At 47.7% G+C, this 19,494-nt stretch overlaps 1 protein-coding gene across 2 annotated transcripts in view; it reads left to right on the top strand.

Annotated features, from left to right (window-relative positions):
• PLG (plasminogen) overlaps positions 1–19,494 on the top strand; it is a 77,211-nt gene that overhangs the window by 19,995 nt on the left and 37,722 nt on the right. For both annotated transcript variants that reach the window (XM_014596762.3, XM_019479886.2), the window contains exons 3-7: positions 435–541; positions 6,514–6,628; positions 10,402–10,541; positions 14,387–14,507; positions 16,727–16,845. In XM_014596762.3, the coding sequence (XP_014452248.1) occupies positions 435–541; positions 6,514–6,628; positions 10,402–10,541; positions 14,387–14,507; positions 16,727–16,845 (602 nt within the window). The remainder of the gene's footprint in view (positions 1–434; positions 542–6,513; positions 6,629–10,401; positions 10,542–14,386; positions 14,508–16,726; positions 16,846–19,494) is intronic.

Raw genomic sequence — 19,494 nt, 5'->3', positions numbered from 1 at the left:
TCCTCCCAAATTTCCAAGCCCCAAGCCTTATGCAGCTAGTTGGGGCTACACTATGCATCCTCCCCCTGTGTCTGGATCAGGGCTGGGCCATGCCTCGTTCACCTGTGGGGCTGGGTTGGGGCTGGGCTGCCCCCCCCCCCGCCCCATCCTTCTTTGTGGGTGGATGGTGCCTGCCATGCCCACCCTGGATGCCAAATCAGGACCACAGGCCGGATCTGGCCTACAGACAGATTGAGCACTGCCCAGCCAGTCTGCCAGGGAAAAAGGTTGAGCACCACTGAGATAGACCATACTCTAATCTAGTTGGACACTAAATGCAATGTTACTGAAAACCTAAGTGTCACTAAACACAAGTACTTGATTCATGGGTACTGAAAAATTAATTATTGGTACCAATTAACAACCATGTTGCTCTCCACTCTCAATTCCAACAGGTCCTTTACATTTACCAGTAAAGACCAGCAATGTACAACACTGGCTGAGAACACCAAGAAAGCATTGGTACTGAGAAGAACAAATGCAGTTCTCTTTGAGAAAAGAAGTATGTATCATTTTGATATTACTTAATTAAAATATGCTTAGCAGATATAACAGTATCCTTGACTTTTCTGCAAAGATTGCTAAGCAGTTCCATTTGATGGTTTCTATGAGATGAACATTATCTCATTAGGAAAGGGGTGTTAAATTGCTAAAGGAATTTCATGTAGGCCACCCAACAATCTTTAAATAGCAACACATCCATATTGGATTGGATTCAAATCAATCTTCTTCCCATTTTTTTAAGAGCGCTCTTTCTGAATCTGAATTCTATCCTTCTGTGCACAAGTGGTTGGGTTTTTAAACTATTTATGGATTATTTTATTTTCTCCTGGATAAAAAAGTAGTGGTGAACCTGCGGTAGATACTGTGCAATGGAAGAAAGAAAACTCATTCCATTTTTTAAAAAGTGACCATGTCTAAATTTCATGTAAAGGTAAATTTTACTGTGAAATGTATGTGCTGGGAGAAAACCAGGACCTCATTGCTAATCAAACATATAATGGTTTCAAGTCTCACTCCTACCTACAGTTAAAATTTGGAGTAATAGAACACTGATTTTTGTACACCAATGTAAACTGCACTGGTTGTGGAGCAGATAGATGTGGCCACAGACATACAAGCTGTCTGCTAGGTGAAAAAGAATTCTGTCCACAAGCTTTACCTGGTGTAATCACCTACCATTGTAAGTAATTAATTTTTGCTCTTTGACCCTATTTAAAAGTTGAAATCAGAGGGCCAGATTCTGACTCTGGCTTATCCAAGTACAAATCCAAAGGAATATTATTGAATTAATGGAAATCGGAATCTGGTCTATAGCACTGCAACATGGTAACTCTTGTGTTAATAACACGCAGTGCAGTTATGCAAACACCCGCCAGTCGTGGAGACTTCAGGAGATGCTCTAAAATCAGGACTCTCTAGAAGAACTTTCAGGATCCTACCTCTTGTAGGCTCAAATTTTCAAAAGATCTTAAAAGGAGTTTGATGCCTAATCAATAAATATTTTGAAATCACTGGGGTTCTTTTATTTGTCTCCTGGTTTGTGGACCTTTAGTTTACACTTCATTCATCTTTGCAGGCATCTCTCCACAGCTGTGAGAGCTGGAAATTTACTTTTATTCCAATTGCAACGTGCAGTGCTTATATATTGTTCCTAGGGAAGGGGGCTTTACGTCAAACACTTAATAGCGTGATGCTAGTGATAAAATTTTGAGTCGGCCACACTGCCATTGGCTCTGTTGGTTTGTTTATATATTTATTTAAATGTGAACTAGCTACATAAAAGGGCCAATCTTATACTCTAGTTGCTAGTAAGTTTCTTTTTGGAGAGCAACTTCAAATACTATGGAGCTTTGACAATAGGTATGAAAGGTGTGAACCTCCCTGCTTTAGGGTAGTTTTGTTCAGTGCAATACTGCTTCAGTGAGTCTGAAGACATTAGCTCTTACTGTAGCTCAGCATGTCTGTTGCAGATGGTACCTCTGCACTTCACCCTATAATTTACACAGACTTTTGAAGTATCACATGTCAATCCTGAGGATATAATTAAATCAACCAAATTGGTTGTTCCAGAGCAGGAAATAAGAATATAGGCTATGTCTAAGCAAATCAGGTCACTGGTACATGTAGTTCATTATGCTGCCGCTTGAAGCTAACAACACCCTGAAGTTTCAAAGGAAAATGAAAGTTTCCCATTGTGCACCCAAGTGATTTTTCAGTGCTGTTGATGGAACAAACAATTATTTCTTTATAACAATAACAGATCAGCACATGACATGGGAATGGGATCTGATGACCCTTTTTGGTTTTAACCTTCATAAAAACAAATGGGGCATGATAGGAAAAAAAATCTGTGCAGTTTTCCCCATGAGTGCCTCCTTAAACATGGTAAAAAATACAGAAGGGTAATTTTGTCTCTATTACTGACAAGTTAGCATTGGGTCATATCAATTTGTAAATTTTTAACACAAAAGAATGACAGCTTGAGTTTAGGGTTCAAAGTTGGATATTTGTCAGCAGACAGAAAAAAACCTAAAGGTTATACAAACTGAGGAGAGCTTATGCAAACAGAAAGAGTTAAAGTCAACATTTGACTGCTTTAGTGTTCATTCCTTTGGTTTTGAATGCTAATATATTGCGAAACCATTCAGGGTATTCAAACACTTTCCAGCTAAAGATCCTACAAAAGACAAGATATTTTTTCATACAATAGAATCACAGAATCATAGAAAAATAGGGCTGGAAGGGACCTCCAAAAGTCATCTAGTTTAACCCCCTGTCTGAGGCAGGATCATTCCCATCCAAACCATCCTGTACAAATCCATAATCTAACCTCTTTATAAAAATGCCATCAACCCTAACACACTACATAACAACCTAACCTGCCACAGGTAAAGCAGGGGAACCATGGCAGCCAATGTCCTGCTTCTGTAAAAGGTTGTTAACATATACTCAAGAGATCCCAAGTAGAGGGACATGCTCCCACTACAGGGGAAGGCAAAAATCCCTGCAGCCCATAACAGTCTGACCATAGGGAAAAATTCCTTCCTGACCCCAAGTATGTCAATTGGTCTTGACCTGTCCTGACCTGACCTGAATGAAGGGGCAAGATCCTCTAGCCAGGAGCCTCCAGCTTTCAATCCCAGCAGGAGCAGTGGCACTCCCTGGTCAAAATCTCCAGATTTTGCAGACGGTTGCAGTAGTCTGACTACACTAAACAGAGACCTGAACTGAAACCTCAGAATCAAACTACCTCTAAGCTTTAGTAAAATCTAGATCCAAATTCATAAACAAGAAGTAAGCTTAATTCTCCTCTGACTTAGATGGACAAAGAAGCTACAGTGAGTTAAAGAGGGGATAGGAATATTCAGCTGCTCCACCAGAACTGGCTGTATGCCTGTTTTGACCCTCCTGTAAGTGAAAGTTAAACTGTGGTAGTTTATCCCTGTTTTCCTGAGAAGCAAGCTTTAGGGTGACTATATTTTACTGGCCTAAAAATAGGACACTGTTTCCCTCCTCCCTTCTACCTACCACCCATCAGCACACCTTGGGTTTTTGGCGTACCCAGTTGTCTTCGCGTGCCAGTCTTATTTCAGTGTGCTGGTGAGCAGGAGAGGGAATGTGAGTGTGTGTAGAGAATCAGAGATCAGGAGTGTGTAGGTGTATGTGTAGGTGTATGTGTGGAAAATTCCCATTTTTATCAGGACAGTCATGTTTTAAACACCTGTCCCAGTTAAGATGGGATAAAAGTGTTTATGGGACAAAATTGATGGGACACCCAGGACAGATGTTTAAAGTGAGAATATCCTGGCAAAAATGGGACATATGGTCACCCTAGGCAAGTTGTCCCAATAAAGTTTTCCATTTACTGCAGGGAAAGAGCAGTTCCTACTTACTGGGCACATCTACATGAGTGCTGGACTGTGCAGCTGTTACTGCCATTACTGAGCAGTGCCAGCACTAATTTCTGACGCTACTGCGCAGCAGTGTCAGTGTCATGGTTCATGCCCATCGATGTTACGTTGCCATAGCAATGAGCTGCGGTGATGTAGCTCATCACTACAGCAACATAGCATCTCGTGTAGATGCACCCACTATGGAACAGCTGATACAGGGTAAGTCTCTGTGCCACCTTAACACTCTGTACCTTGTTTGTTAATTTGCATCTATTGAGTTACTTTGGATATGCACCAGCGGATGTGAAAGGAGAATGATGCTCCTCGGCTGGCTTCTGTTGGAAGTCCCACTAAGAAATTTTAAATAAAACTTAGGATCAACAAAAATCTTTGAGGGTCAGTGTTTAAAATTACTGAAACCAACCAAACCAAACCTGATCCTTCCTGGCTAGAGAGAAAATAATTTTTTTACCAGCCTGAGAGGAGACACCATAACATGTCTGTGCATGGGGATTGGATGGGTGGGAAAAAGAAATAAAGAAGGATACCAGAACATCTCTGAAAAGAAATTAAATAATCACCATGGCCCATTTTGCATCCTTTATAAACTAGTCCGCTATGAACCCTATTTTAAGTGAGGAAAAAATGCACAAACAAAAATCCGTGGCTTAGGGGTCAAGCAGTAAAAGCAAAGTGGGATTGCATTTGGGATGTTTGATGATAGTCTGTCTATATGAACAGATAACAGTGGGCACATCTAAACAAGATGCTTAATGTGCATTAGCCTAATAACACTGCAGGAGTGTGTCAGGTAAAAACTGTTGTAATATGCTACTGCACAATAATATTAGGCTACTACACAGTAAGCGTCACAAAAAATCATGCACTGACACTACTTTACAGTAGTGTGAGTTACTGAGCATTTAGTTAGTACTTCATTAAGCAAGTACTAAATTAAATGTGCAGTAACTACTGCACATTAATAAACATGTAAATGTGCCCAGTAAGTGTAATCTGTGCAGATTTCCTTGTATTAAACTCTGTTACATGGGCGGGCAATTATTTTGGGTGGAAGGCCACTTATTGAGTTTTAGCAAGTCATTGAGGGCTGCATGACAGGCAGCCTGGGACAGATAAATATTAATTTTCTAAATTTTTTAGGGGTCCCATGGCCCAGGTAGAATGGCCTGGTGGGCCACATCTGGCCCGCAGGCTGCATTTTGTCCACCCCTGTTCCATTAGGATGTTTCATATGTGCACCAAGGTGACATTCATCAGTATTAGGTCCTATTCTAAAGAATTTGTAAACCCTGAGGTTGCACTAAATTGCACATTGGGACCAGTCTGGCATTGGGAAATAAAAATTACTGTAGTATCATGTTACATGTTGGTGCAAAGGGCCAGAGTGATAATGAATTGATGGGAGCTGCTGATATTCAGCATCTCCAAATTTAGCAGTTTAGTAAACCCGTTTTTGAATATTTTGATCTATATGACTTAACCAAGGCTGCAAAAGAAATCATCTAAGATTAATCTCTTGCTGTCAGACTCTGATTCAGACCATAAGACACTGTTTGCTTCTCATGCTGTACAATTGCCAGTGCTTTGTACATGCTGTACAACTGCCAGAAGTCATGCTTGTTGCTCTGTAGGGGTCACTGCCTATGACACAGACAGCCAGTTGTTAGGGAGATTGCTGCATCCCTAGCTCCATCAGGGTTGCCCAGAGAGCACTGACTCCAGCAGTTGTGGAGTCCAAAAACAGGACAATCCCTGGCCACCTCCAGGCTGCACATACAGACTTCCCTGTTCAGCCTTGGACTGGCTGGGAATTTTCCTGGTCAGGGGCAGGTCCTAGCCAGCTCCAGGCTAAGCAGGAAACTGTCCCTATGCAGGGAGCTCCCAGCCCTTACTCTGTGATCACAATTGTGATCATGGAGTGGGGCTGGGAACAAGTTTCCAGCCTGTTCCCAGCCTCAGCTCCACAATTGCAGAGTGGTGTCTGGGAACAAGTTCCCAGCCTCCACTCTGTAATCATGTTGGGGACTGAGCTGCCTGCTGCCAGGCCAGGGGGACATTGTTCCCACCCGGGCTCTGGTGGTGGAGTTCGCCCCAGCAGCAGGCAGTTCCTAGGGGCAGGGAACAATTTCTTGCCCCCTGCTGCCTGGCTGATAGGAAGTTAATTTACTCCCAGTGAGCCATCTACATGTGCCATACTGTGCAGTAACTAACCACGAGTAAATTTGTTACTTGTATTTACAGGTAGCCATAGGCAGCTGGTACGGAGGGCATGGTGGGGGGCACATGCCCCCCCAAGATTGGCTGCTATCAACGCCGCTGCTGGCTTTTGCAGGCAGGCGCTGCTCACCGGCTCCCCTGCTGTCACCACCAGTAGCTTCTGTGGGTAGTCGCCACTTGCCACCCTGCTCCCCCCCTGCCATCGATGCCATACCTAAGGGACAAAGATTTAAGATGTGGATGAACATGATAATCTTACACAAAGACAGAATCCATATATAGTTTAGAATTTAGATTTAACATCATCAAGCGATTTATGAAACTTTATTTTCCTCTTCAGTGTATCTTCTAGAATGTAGGCGAGGAAAAGGAGAGGATTACAGAGGAACAGAATCCAAAACTCGGAATGGTGTGAGTTGCCAGAAGTGGGCGGACACTGAACCTCATGTACCTAGGTATGGCCTTTTCATATTTGTGTATTTGTTCTTCTGAATCTTCCCAAGTTCTTTATCTGTAATAAATTTGTACTAAACAATTTGACCATGATCAAAACACATTATTTAAAATGTTCACATTTACATTCTTTTCTAAGAAATCATTTCCTCCTCCTCTCTCCCTGCTCTTTATTTCTTTTCAGGAAGGCCTGTGAAAGGCATATTTTCAGCAGCTTTGTAAACTACTCTGCAGTGATTCGGGGGGAATGGGCAAAATGATCAAAGTCCAATATAGCATTTGTGGCCAAATTTGCGGGTTTATAAATAAGCAAAAGATTTGCTAAGATAAATTCTGGTCCCTTTGATAAGAATGAGAGCTTTGCCTTTGTTTTCAGTGGGGCCAGGAATTCATTTCTTCATGTAAGAGATGTTACAGTGGCAAATGGGTTAGAAGTTACACTGAAGAGCCCTTTGTCTGTTTCTATGACTATAATTTTGTGGCATTAAATGAGAAGCAACAAGACTTAATGACTAACTACCCCTAACATGTTAGTATCACATCCTAGTTACTGAGAGCTCTCCCATGTGAAATCCATGCATTTCTTTTTGCATCCAGTATGAAAGTTTTACATATGTCATATGCAGTATTATTCCTTTTAAATGGTGTATTAAAAAATAAACCAGGCAAGCACTGATTGAGTTTAACTACTGACAGCCAAACAGCAAAGTTCAGGTAGAAATATCCTGGCCTTCAAGGTAGTCACTGTCAGGTAGCCACCAGGTAGGGGCACATGCCCTTATGTCCCACTGACATCCACTGGCCCCCTCAGGGGTTTGCAATCTTTGGTCAGTCTAGGTGGGGTCCTACTCTCTCTCTCTTCCTTCCTGCCTTGACTTGATTTTTAAGAGATTTTTTTTTCTTTGGAGATGTTAATGAAAGGGAAGTGGTGACTACCTGCCTCCACCTCAACCAACCGCCGGTTACCACCCTGGTTCCTGAAGCCCTGGGAAAGGAGATGGTTAAGTGACCAGTCAGAAATGATTCCTTCCTTCCTTTTCTTTTTTATTATTATTATTATTATTATTCTAGACAGCTGCTGAAGCTGGTCTCAGCATAATTCGAGGCTTCCCTTCCGCCTTGGACTTTCCCCATGTTCTCTACCCGGCTGGGGGGTGGGAGGGAACCTCCTGTTATCCCCTGCTGATTTTGGCCTAGCCTAGTTTGATTGGTGACATGTGACCACTTAATGAGCAGAGGGAATCCCTCCGCAGTTAGGCAGCAGGAGGGGTGGTTTTCCCCATCCCCTTAGCTTCTCATCTCTCCGATCCTGTTGCGGGGACACTAGAGGGGAACGATCTTCTTCCCTCCACCTGCAAAGCTCTCACTCTTTCTCAGAGTCTCTTCCTTCTTGCCGCAGCTGCCTCTGGCTCGCCCAGCATCCTGCAGCAATTGAGCTGCATTTAAAATGAACGGACAGAGAAAAAGAAAAAAACCCGGAGCCAATGGCTTGGGTGCATCCGCCTCCTCCCCTTTCTCTTGGGCCCTCTCCCGTCTCTACTCTTTTCCTTCCTCCTTCTGTCCTCCTCTTCACCCTCATAGTGAGGGCTCCACCGTCTCTTCCGAGCCTGACCAGATACTTACCCTGCCCCCAAGGTGCTCTCCATGCATCTCTGGCTCCCGGGCTTCATTCTTTCCCTCTTCTCTCATCCTCATCTCTCCCTCTGTTTTTGCTCTGCTCCCGGCCCCCTGATATTGTCCCGGCTGTGGATTGGCACCAATCCACTTCACCTGCTGAGGTGGTAAAGCCGGGTTAGGGTGGACCAGGAGCTCCCACTGCAGCGTGGATGTCCTGTACCAGTCGAGCCCGTGCTCCTGGTTGGGGAGGCATCCCAGGTGAGTCTCTTTCAGCTCCTCACAGTCACGTTTCTTATGATCTATGGATTTAAAACTATTGCCTTTTCACCCATGACATTCAAGTATCTGAAGAGACAATGAGCACATCCACACAAGCATGCATGTGCTTCTTGCAGCATCTCAAAGCCCTTTGAGATGCTGCACGAGGCATGTGCGGGAATGAAAAAACATTCCCCATGCTGAAAATTTGCAGTGCAGAGGCAAAATTAGATCCTGGATATCCAGGGGTAAAAAAAAAATCATGGGAGAAAAAAGTGGGGCAGGCAAACAGAGCCTTGGTCCTCTACAGAGACTCTCTGGTAGCCAGCTCTTGCCCTGATGCTGAAGCACACTGCCTGCCCATGCAGGGCAGGCAGCATGCCAGCTGCAGGGAGCTGGACCAGGGCTCCATGCCAGTAAGTAGGGGGTGGGAAGGGCTGGAAGAGCGGGGTGGGGACCATGGGGGGGACCCCAGCTGGCCCTGCCCTCTTCCGCAGCCCCCTGATTACTGCCCTGCCCGGCCCCATCCCCTGCCCACTCCCCCAGCCCCCCGATCACTGCCCCACCCTGGCCTCTCCCCCGCCTGCCCCCCTCGGCCCATCCAATCACTGGCCTACCCAGCCCCAGCATCCCAACAATTAAAAAAAAAAAAGCCCAGCAGAGTCCCTCCGCACACGAGGCCCCATTGACCCTGATGGCAACTGCTATTGCCAGTGAATGTGGGGCTTTTTTTTTTAAGTGCCGGGAGGGAGGCTGGGGCTTGGTGGGGCAGCCATTGGGGTGGGGCAGATGGGGGTATAAGCAGGGAATGGGGCCAGGCAGGGAAGCCATTGGGGGGGGGGCTGGGCACGCAAGCAGGGGATGGGACCGGGTGGAGCAGCCATCATAGGGTGTGGGGGTGCAAACAGGGGCTGGGGCTGGGTGGGGCAGCCATCAGAGGTGCTACAGGAGCCAGTGGAGATGGGGCTAGGCAGGGCGGCAATCCAGGGGGCGGGGGGAGCAAGCGGGGTGGGGCAAGTGGGCCCTGCAATTGGGGTGGTAGTCCGTGTGGGGGCCAAGTGGCCCCTGTTGGGGAAACTGTAACCCCTGTCATGGGGCTGTAGCCCCTGTGGGGGGCAGTCTGTCAGCTGTGCAGGGGGGCTGCATCCTGTGAGTGGCAGAGGACCCATTCCTCCTGAGCAGTCCCCCTACAGTCCCCCCATGATCCACATTGCCCAACTGATCGCTGCCTCTCAGTCTCTCTCTCTATACATAGTGGTCTTTTGTTTTAATTACCAGAGGGGCAGATGCCTCTACTGGCTGTTCAGTCCCCATCCGGGTCTGGCAGGTGCACAGCAGGTCACAGCCAGGCAGCAGCCCCCACTGCCAGACTGCTACAGTGGGTAGAGGGTGCAGGGAACTCTCAAGGCTGCTACAGCAGTCCAGCTGGCACAAAGGGTAGTGTCCCCAGGTACCAATTGGCCGGGTCCCAGAAGCTCCTAAGAGCGAGTAGCCCTGAGCTGCTTTCCAGGGCAGCTTTTTGTACTGATGGGGCCAAGAAAGGGCAGCTTTTTATACTTCTGGGGACAGCACAGATCCAGGAGGAGCCAGGCAAGGTTGTTTTGTCCCAAGTGGCACAATTTGCCCCACACCAAAGTGCATGTCCAGGCACGTGCACTGAGGCAAAAAGCTCTGGTTCAAATTTGCATTGCTTCTATTTGAGCTACTGCAAGCGCATGTGCTTGCATGTGTGGATGTGCCCAACAGCTACAGATTACCCTGCATATTCAGATATCAGCTCTGGGCTACAGAAAAGGATTATTTTTCCTGTGGTCATTCATATATATGACTGAAGACCAAAATCACTCAAGAAGCGAAGATGTTTCCCTCTCCCTATAATGGCATTTTAAATTTATTACAGATTTACACCTGATAGTAACCCTAATGATGGATTAGAAGAAAACTACTGCAGAAATCCTGATAAGGATGTGTATGGACCCTGGTGTTATACCACAGATCCTAAAAAAAGATTTGATTTCTGTAACATCCCAGAATGTGAAGGTCAGGATATGCCATTATTTTAATCACAAGACATCTTTAAGTATGTTAAATTATATATACATCTTCTTATGAACTAGGGCAGGGGTGCTCAACCTCCAGCCCATGGCTCAAACGTGACTCACAAAGCCATTGTATCTGGCCCACAGGGCTCCCCATGGGTTGGGGTATTTGGCAGTGGAGGCTGCCAAATACCCCTGCCAAATACCTAAACCCCAAGCCCCACACAGCTGGTTGGGGCCAAGCCAGGTCCCCCTCTACCTGCACCTGGATTGGGGCTAAGCCACGCATCCCTCCCCCCTGCAGAGCCAGGTTGGGGTTGGGCCAATCCCTTATTCCCCTGCATCTGGATCAGGGCTGAGCCATGCCTCTGTTGGACTGGGTTGGGGCAATGCCATGCTCCCTTCTCCCCTGCTGTGCCACACTCCTATCCCCTGTGGGGCTGGGTTGGGGCTACATTGCCCCCTTACATCCCTCTGCATGGCTGGATGGTGCTTGCCATGTCTGCTTGAAGTGTCAAATCAGGATCACTGGCTGGACCTGACCCCCAGAAGGACTGGGAACTGCCCATCCAGCTTGCCTAGGAGAAAGGTTGAGCACCACTGAACTAGGGAAATGTTAGCTCCTTGATCCCATTGTCATCTTGTCTGAGACCTTGACAGCAAACTTTTAGTTTGATCCTGCAAAAAATGTACTCATGTTTCTACAGTTTACTCAAGTGACTTGCAGAATAAGCCATTTGCTGTTATTTTGGTAGGCCTCAGTGGTAATGGAGCAGTTCCTTAAGGTCGGTATAATACTTTTAAATGACATCTGTCTTTGAAAATAACAGGTGAAGACATCTTAGCTTAATTCCAGTTGCTACACTGCATTATTACCTCATCTTATTTTGTATTCTAAGAATGATTTCCTATGGGTATATCTAAGAACATTAAATGAGAAGAACATATGTGAAGTTACACAAAGAAGTTCAGGAGATTAGACTGGGTTAAAAATGGCTGCCCAGTCTAACTCAGTGATTAGATAGGTGCCAGGATCCTGATCTAAGGTAAGTCTGAGAAGGGAGAAGGGTAGGAGGGATTGGGGTGGGGTACTAGTTGGACTGTGAGAGGCTGGGAGCTAGAGGGTGGTTTGCAGGGGGGCTTGTGGGACTTGGGATGTTTGGATGGGACAGTCTCTCCAATCCCGCCACCCTCCCTCCCCAATCCCACCAAACTGGTCCCAATCCCACAAAGTGCTCCTGGTGCCAGTTTCCCAAGCACTGACTGGTGCCAAGAACCCAATTTCAGTAAATTGAGGTGAGGGGAGAGGTAGGCAGATTGCAGAGGGCTATCAGCTCTGTGGGGGTGGGGTTGATGGGATCAGAGGTGGCTAGCAGCTCCACAGTGGAGATGGTGGAATGGGATGGGGGGGTGCCTCCTTCCCTGACTGGGCTGTTTTTAGTCCCCTGAATGCACCTACCCCCAGATGAACAACACCCCTGCAGATCAACTCCCCTATCCCACCCGTGCCTTCCCCCAACCCAACTTACTTTGATTGGGCTCCTGGAACTGGTGAACACCAGTAAAACCAGCACCAGAGTTGTTTTCAGGCTGAGGGGTGTGGCTGGCAGGCTCAGGAGGGGGTAGCTGGTCTGCAAGGGGGATTGGTCAACTAGGGGTGGGAGGAGGGGTTGGGAAGGCTAAAAGTAGCCTGGTGCCAGGGAGGGTGTAGGAAAAGTACAGCCCTGGTGCTGGAGTGTGGCTGGGCTTTTCTGCCCCACAGCTGGCCTCTGAACATATACAGACATTTGGTTAAATCGGTCCACCTGCGCCAGATCTAACTCAGTGCACTTCTCAGTGGAGCAAACATTAAATCTCTTCAGCTTGGAAAAGCGCAGGCTCAGGGGGGACCTGGTGGCTGCCTATAAATATATAAGGGGTGTACACCAGGATCTGGGGGAAAACCTATTCACTAGAGCGCCCTAAGGGATAACAAGGTCAAACGGTCACAAACTCCTCCAAGACCATTTCAGGTTGGACATAAGGAAGAACTTCTTTACTGTCTGAGTCCCCAAGGCCTGGAATAGACTGCCTCCAGAGGTGGTACAAGCACCTACTTTGGACTCTTTTAAGAAACATTTGGACATTTATCTTGCTGGGATCCTTTGACTTCCTGCCCCTGGGGCAGGGGGCTGGACTCAATGATCTTCCGAGGTCCCTTCCAGCCCTAATGTCTATGAAATCTATTCAATCTAGGAAACCAGGCTGGCCATTTTTTAATTGTTTCAGTCTGGGAAATTCTGAATAGTTTGGCATTTAGATCAACCTAACTAGGGACCTAGTTTCTGTTGCAAAAAAAGGCATCCGTTGCAAAAAACCCCACAGCTCTTTAAGTGTAAGGTCCGCACATGGACAAACTAAATTAGATCAGGTGGCCAGTTTTAACCCGATCTAATCTCCTGAACATCTGTATGTACCCTTAGAGAAACTTTAGACCCTTACCTGGCCACATCAGCTGGTGCTAATAGAACGATTGTTTAGAGTAGTTAAGAGAGTTGTAGTTTTTGTCCTTAAATGAGCAGGCACTTAAGCACGTGCCAAATTTTAAGCAATGAGAATAGTTCGTTCAATATCAACAGGTCAACTTTTACCTTAAACTTAGGCATTGGCTTAAATACCTTGCAGATTTGTAGCCCTTGCATGTATTTGACTTTATTTTTGATTGCAGCCTTCAGCTGCTACAGGTTTCAGGGTTCCTTTGCTCGGCACGTAAAAAGATGGATCTTGGTGCACCTCATTTTTTAAAATCAGCAATTCTCAACCAGTGTGATGTGATACCCTTGAGTGCCTTGAGATCCTTTTAAGGGTACAGCAGGGTGTCACACAATGTTAGTGCTGTTAGGTGTGTAAACGTGATTCACAAAGTAAACACAGCTTCCATAAAGTTAAAAACATTCTGACCTGCTGTGGAGCTGTGGGTTTTTTTGCAACAAAATTACATTATTTTCTGTAGTCAAGAAACAAATGAAAACTAAGAGCTATCATTTTCAGATGGATGCCTCAAGCTTCCTGAGGGGGACCTTGAGCCAATCAAGGGGTAGCTGAAGTCTTAACAAAGTTGACGCTCCTAAATATATGGCACTTCCTTTGTCCCACTGCTAGGCCCCATGTAGACAATTCTGCTGAACTTGGGTGTGACTCCCTTAAGTAAATTCAGGGAACACTGGAAATATTGATTCGGAGGTTTTGGATTCATCTAGATCTTATTCTTAAACTGAAAGAATGTTAGTAGTTAATGTCATCATTCAGTACCCCATGGAAACAGAGTTCTTATTACCAGTTAACCAGAGGAAGCAACTCTAGTAATGTCAATGAATCTTGGGGAATCCATAGGTATTATCCGGGCCGATCACAAAGAAGTACAGAGTAGCTGATTGTATAAATCACTTTCTGAACCATTAATTCAACAGAAATGGCCATTTCCCAGCAAAAGAATGGCATACATTCCATTTATAGGCTGTACAATTTTGTTGTCCGCATTTTGTTGTCTGCATACGAAATGTTGTCTGTATAAAACTGCAATACAATAAGGCATCAGTTTTTTAATCTTAGTTTTACAAAATTAAACCATTTTTAATTCAACATTCACTATAGTTTTTTAGCTTTTTAAATAGATCAAGGAAATAAATATAATTGATTAGGTAAAGTTGCCCCCCAAGAAAAAGAGCCTTTTTATGATTACAGTATTTTTTTAACCTCGGAGTGAGTTCTTGAACTGATGATAGAGTAAAGAAGGAAGTGCATAGGCCAATCATTCTCTTGACTTCTTACCTGCTTCTTTGTTTCCATTTGTTCTTACCAATACAGAGGAGTGCATGCATTGCAGCGGGGAGAAATACCAAGGCAACATTTCCAGAACAGAGTCTGGGCTCGAGTGCCAGCCATGGGATGCTCAGAAGCCTCATTCTCATGGATACATCCCTGCAAAGTAAGTCACTACCAGTGCAGAATTACCACACTCATCACCAGGGATCCTTGTTTTCTCTGTTTAAAAAAAGCAAATTCTCTGTTAAAAGTTTTGCGAATTCTCGGATTGAAACCCCCCAAATCTGTGTTTTTCCGCAATTAAAATGAAACGCCACTATATCTATATAGATATATATAGATATCTATAGATATATAGTGGCATTTAATTTTATAGATATATAGATCTCTCTCTCTCTCTCTCTCTCTCTCTCTATATATATATAGTGGCATTTCATTTTAATCCCCCACATATATATATGTGTGTGTATGTATGTATGTATGTATCAATTGAGCACAACATTTTATTGATATATTTACAATTTTTAAGCAATTTGGAAACCTACCCATGCCTCAGTCACATAAATATATGGCACTTCCTTTGTGCCATCAATAAAATACATTCTATAAATAAATGCAATAAAATAAATTCTAAATACTTACAAATATTTGCATCTGATTTTGGGTTTTTTATCATGGAAAATCAGAGCTCCCCTTGCCCACCCTGATGCAGGTCCAGCTGTGTCCGTCCCCACTGCTGCTTTGTGGTGCTGAGAAGCCCTGATATGCCAGTGCCCTACCCATACCATTTCCCTTCACTCTCAACCCACACCCCCCCACAGCCCTGCTGGTGCCCTTCACTCCCCACCCACAGCCTCCCAGCCCTGCTCATGCCCCTTGCTCCCTACCCACAGCCCTCTACCCTCTCCACCCCTATTGGAAGGGCCCCCAGCTGCCAGGGCTACAGTGCCAGGGACCTGGGTCTGCAGCCCCCTGCCCCCCACTGCAGCACCAGAGCCCCAGCTGCTGCCTGTGGGAGGCAGTAGCTGCTGCAGCAGAGTGCAGAGCCTGGCTCTCCCTGTCCCATGGGTGGCATGGCCATAGCAGAGCCTGTGGTGGTGGGGAACTATGGGTTGCCTGCTGCAGGCTCAGGACTCTCTGCCCTGGCGCCCTGCCTGCCAGGCCTCTGTAGCAGTGGTGGCTGTGTCATAGAGTTTCTGCCTACCATGTGGGAGATCTGAGTTGAAGTCCTGACTGGGTCAAGTAGGGGTGAGTGAAGTGACAGGGGAGAAATTCTTAAATAGGCACCTGGCTGGGATTGTCTGACCTCGATCCTTTTCCTGCTTGGGGCAGGGGATCAGACACAATGATCCTTTGGGTCCCTTCTGACTCTACAATCTATGAATCTATGACCCGATGTGGCAGAGCAGAGCAAGGCCAGGCAGGGAAGTTCAGTGCTGCCACTAGGAGTCCTGTGCCGCCCTGGCAAGCCACCCCCTGGCCAGCTGGCAGCAGCGGGGGTAGTGGTGTGGGGTTGTGGTCCCTGCTGCTGCTGGGTGAGCAAGGGGTACTTCAATATGGTTGCACAGGGTTTGCAGCGGTGGCACCGAGCCTTCACACCCTGCTCTGCCCTGCTGCACCGGGACCCATAAGCTGGGAGGCAGCAGGGTGGGGAGCCCAAGCCCCCTGCAGCCAGCCCACCCCTGCTCCTGATTCATGCACAAATCTGGGGGGTACATGCCTGCCATGCCCTCCCCAGGACTGCACTCAGCAGTGGGGACCCAGCCCCCTCTATCCCCTGGATGAGCTGAATGCCACTCTGTCCCATTTCCCACCCTGGTCCTGGGCCCTGGGTTCTGGGTCACAGACCCCAAGCCCCATGTGCCACCCCAGCTGGGCAGGAGACCTAGCCTTAGCCCCAGCCCTGCCTAACACCCTCCTCCCTCCCTCCCTCCCTATGGAAGCCTCAATCCCCCCCCCCTTCCCCCCGACTTACCTGTGGGTCCCGCTCTCTAGGCTGCCTGCCAGCCACGTACATATGTTCACACACACAAGCACATGGCACCCCCTGTTGATCACCCTACTCCCACTCCTCCTAGCCCCTTGCAGGCTAGAACTCTACCTGCCTGCAAGGCAAAACCAACCATTTCCTGTGTTTTTCTCTGTTAAAGGAGAAAATCCTAGTTTTTCTTCTTAAAATGAGATCATCCGGGTTTTACCATGTTTTCCATGGCAAACAGAAAACCCGGATCCCTCTTCACCAAGCATCTGAGCACTTGAAGTAGGCCACACTCATCACCAAGCATCTGAGAACTTGAAATAGGCCACTGTGCCATAGGAGGGGCAATCCACACCATCAGCCACTAGCAATTCATATTCTTAATTTTGACTTTTAATTGTCAGTTTGCCAGACAAGGATCTGAAGATGAATTATTGCCGTAACCCGGATGGGGAGCCCCGGCCTTGGTGTTTCACCACCGATCCAAGTAAACGCTGGGAATTTTGTAATATTCCACGTTGCGGTAAGTACTACATACAAGTGGTAAAAAAAAGTAAGCCGTAACTCCGATTTTACCGCATGTTAACTAACTCAAATTAAAAGAACCATGTCTACTCAAATATAAGATGACCCTGAATATAAGATGGCACCCCAATAATTATGTTTTATATGTCGAAAATTTATAGATCTGTTATAATTTTCCAGGTATAGAATCTAATTATTCGAAGTTTGCCTTGAATTTGTTCCCCCTCTCCATTGCTACAGGAAATAAACTAAATCTGGGGAGGTCAGGTGCTCTCTTTGCCCTCTGACCCCTGCCCCCATCTTTTTCCCCTTCCAGCTGCTTTCCTCCCTTCCTTACTGCTCTCCCTAAGCACATGGAAGTGAGGAGCAGATTTGAAAACACTGATTTTGAAATGAGCATACCAAGAATAATTTGCATATAGGTAGCTTATCCAGAATTGATGCATTTTACCTTTTTTGAATCTGCTGTAAGTTTTAGCACAGGTACTCCATAAACATATTAAGCAATGCTTTTGTACCTACTTATATACAGTACACACAATGTATAATATTAGTCTAAAGCCAGAAGGCTCATGATATGCCTGTACCCACCTCCGCTTTACCAGGTGTTCGTGCGCTGCCTTTGCCCAAGCCCCGGGCTTCGTGCGCCCTGACTCTGGAAAGGTACCCCGGAGGTTACCCTGGCTGGTATCAGGGGGGCCCCTGAACTCACCTGCCATGACTTTGATGATATCTTCAGTGGGGGGGCCCAACCTTGGGGTACCCACCGGTGTCGGCGCATCCCTCAGCGGTTAACCTTGGGGCTCCGTCCTCCCCTACACCCCGTCCACTCACCACCTTAGGCTCTTCCTCTTGGGGGTCTCCACATCGCCCCTGGCTTGTCACCCCCTCTCCTCAACACGCTGTCCATCATCAGTGGTCTTCGGGCTGGGCGTACTGCCTATGGGGATGCCAGCCCGCTCCCTCCGTCCTCGTACCTGCGCTCCCCCAGCGGTCCGCGGGGGCGCTGTATCTCCTGCCAGCTCTGCTCTGTATTAGGCACCCGGTTGCCTCACCGGTGCCTTCTGTCTTACTGCAGCTGGCCTCCCTGCCGCTCCTGCCGCTCCCGCTGCAGCTGACCTCGCTCCCCACTCCGTAACCTGGGATCCGGTGAGCTCCTCCTTCTGTCCGGCTACCAGTGCTGCCGCCGGCTTCTCCACTGGTTCCGCCAATAGTCTCAGTGCTGGCCTCTCCACCAGCACCGCTGTCAGCTGCTCTGCTCCGTTTCTCGGAGCCGCGACTGGCTCCGCCTCCTCTGCTCCCGCACTCCGCAGGTGGCGGCTGACTCCCCGCTTGCTGGAGCTTCTCTCCCCAGCCTCCTTCATCCAGGCGCCCCATGGCCTTGGCGGGGCCGCCTTTTGTTTCTCCCGGCCGGCGTGCCCCGCCCCCGCCACTCAGCCGCAGCCGGATAAACGCCAGGCTGACGACCTGCGCCGGCAGTGCCGGCGCGTGGACTTCCTTCGGCTCCTCTGGCCCTGCGGGAGGTAAGCGGAACCCTTTGCCGCCGCGGGGGTTTCCTGGCGTCCCCGCTCCCCTGGGACACAACCCCCACCTCAAGATGCCTTGGGGCGTTCCTATTTTACCTTTCCGGGGCCCACCGGGGGAGTTGTCTGCCTTGTTCACCTGTGGTTCCATTGTTTCGCCCGAGTCGCTGCTGTTGCACCTAGACAGGAAATCCGCCACAGTGTTTGACTTTCCAGGCCTGAACACGATTTGGAACTTGTAAGGCTGTAGGGCCAATGCCCATCGGGTGATCCGGGCATTATCGGTCCTGGAAGTGCTTAGCCATCGGAGCGGGGCATGGTCCGTTACTAGCTTGAATTCTCGGCCCATTAAATAATATCGGAAATGGTCCACGGCCCACCGTATGGCCAAACATTCCCTCTCTATTGTGGAGTACCTCTTTTCTGCTGGCGTCAACTTGCGGCTGGCATATGCTATAGGTCTTTCAATTCCTTCCTCCTCCTGCGTGAGGACGGCCCCCACGGCTGTTTCGGACGCGTCCGTCTGTAAAACAAAAGTTTTCCCAAAGTTAGGAGTGTGCATTATCACGTCCTCGCAGAGGGCCCTTTTTAATTTTCTAAAGCACTACTCCATCTGCTCCGTCCACCTTACCACCCCGTTCTTCCTCCCCTTCAATGCCTCTGTTAAGGGAGCCGTCAGTTCTGAAAAGTGGGGCACGAACCTCCGGTAGTAGTTAGTCAGCCCCAGGAATGATCGGAGCTGACGGCAATTTTGAGGGGCTGGGAAACTCCGCACCGTTTCTACTTTGTCGGCCAGGGGTCTGATAGTGCCTCTGCCCACCAGGAATCCTAGGTATTTGGTCTCCCTTTTTGCTAAGGCGCATTTCTGCAGGTTCGCTGTAAGCTTGGCCCGCCTTAGCTCCGACAATACGGCCTGGAGGGCCTGCTTATGGTGCGTCCAGGTTGGTGAGTATATGATTATGTTGTTGATGTAGGCCTCCGTGTAACCCGCGTGGGGTACCAACAGTTGGTCCATCAACCGCTGGAAAGTTGCGGCCGCCCCATGTAACCCGAAGGGCATCCTTACGAATTCGTATAGGCCCCAGGGCATGCCAAAGGCCGTCTTGGGTCGGTCGGCCGAGGCC

The sequence above is a fragment of the Alligator mississippiensis genome, chromosome 1 (genome assembly GCF_030867095.1).
Source record: "Alligator mississippiensis isolate rAllMis1 chromosome 1, rAllMis1, whole genome shotgun sequence".
NCBI lineage: Eukaryota > Metazoa > Chordata > Crocodylia > Alligatoridae > Alligator > Alligator mississippiensis.
The sequence above is the reverse complement of the archived record's forward strand: the minus strand, read 5'-3'. Positions and strand labels throughout refer to the sequence as shown.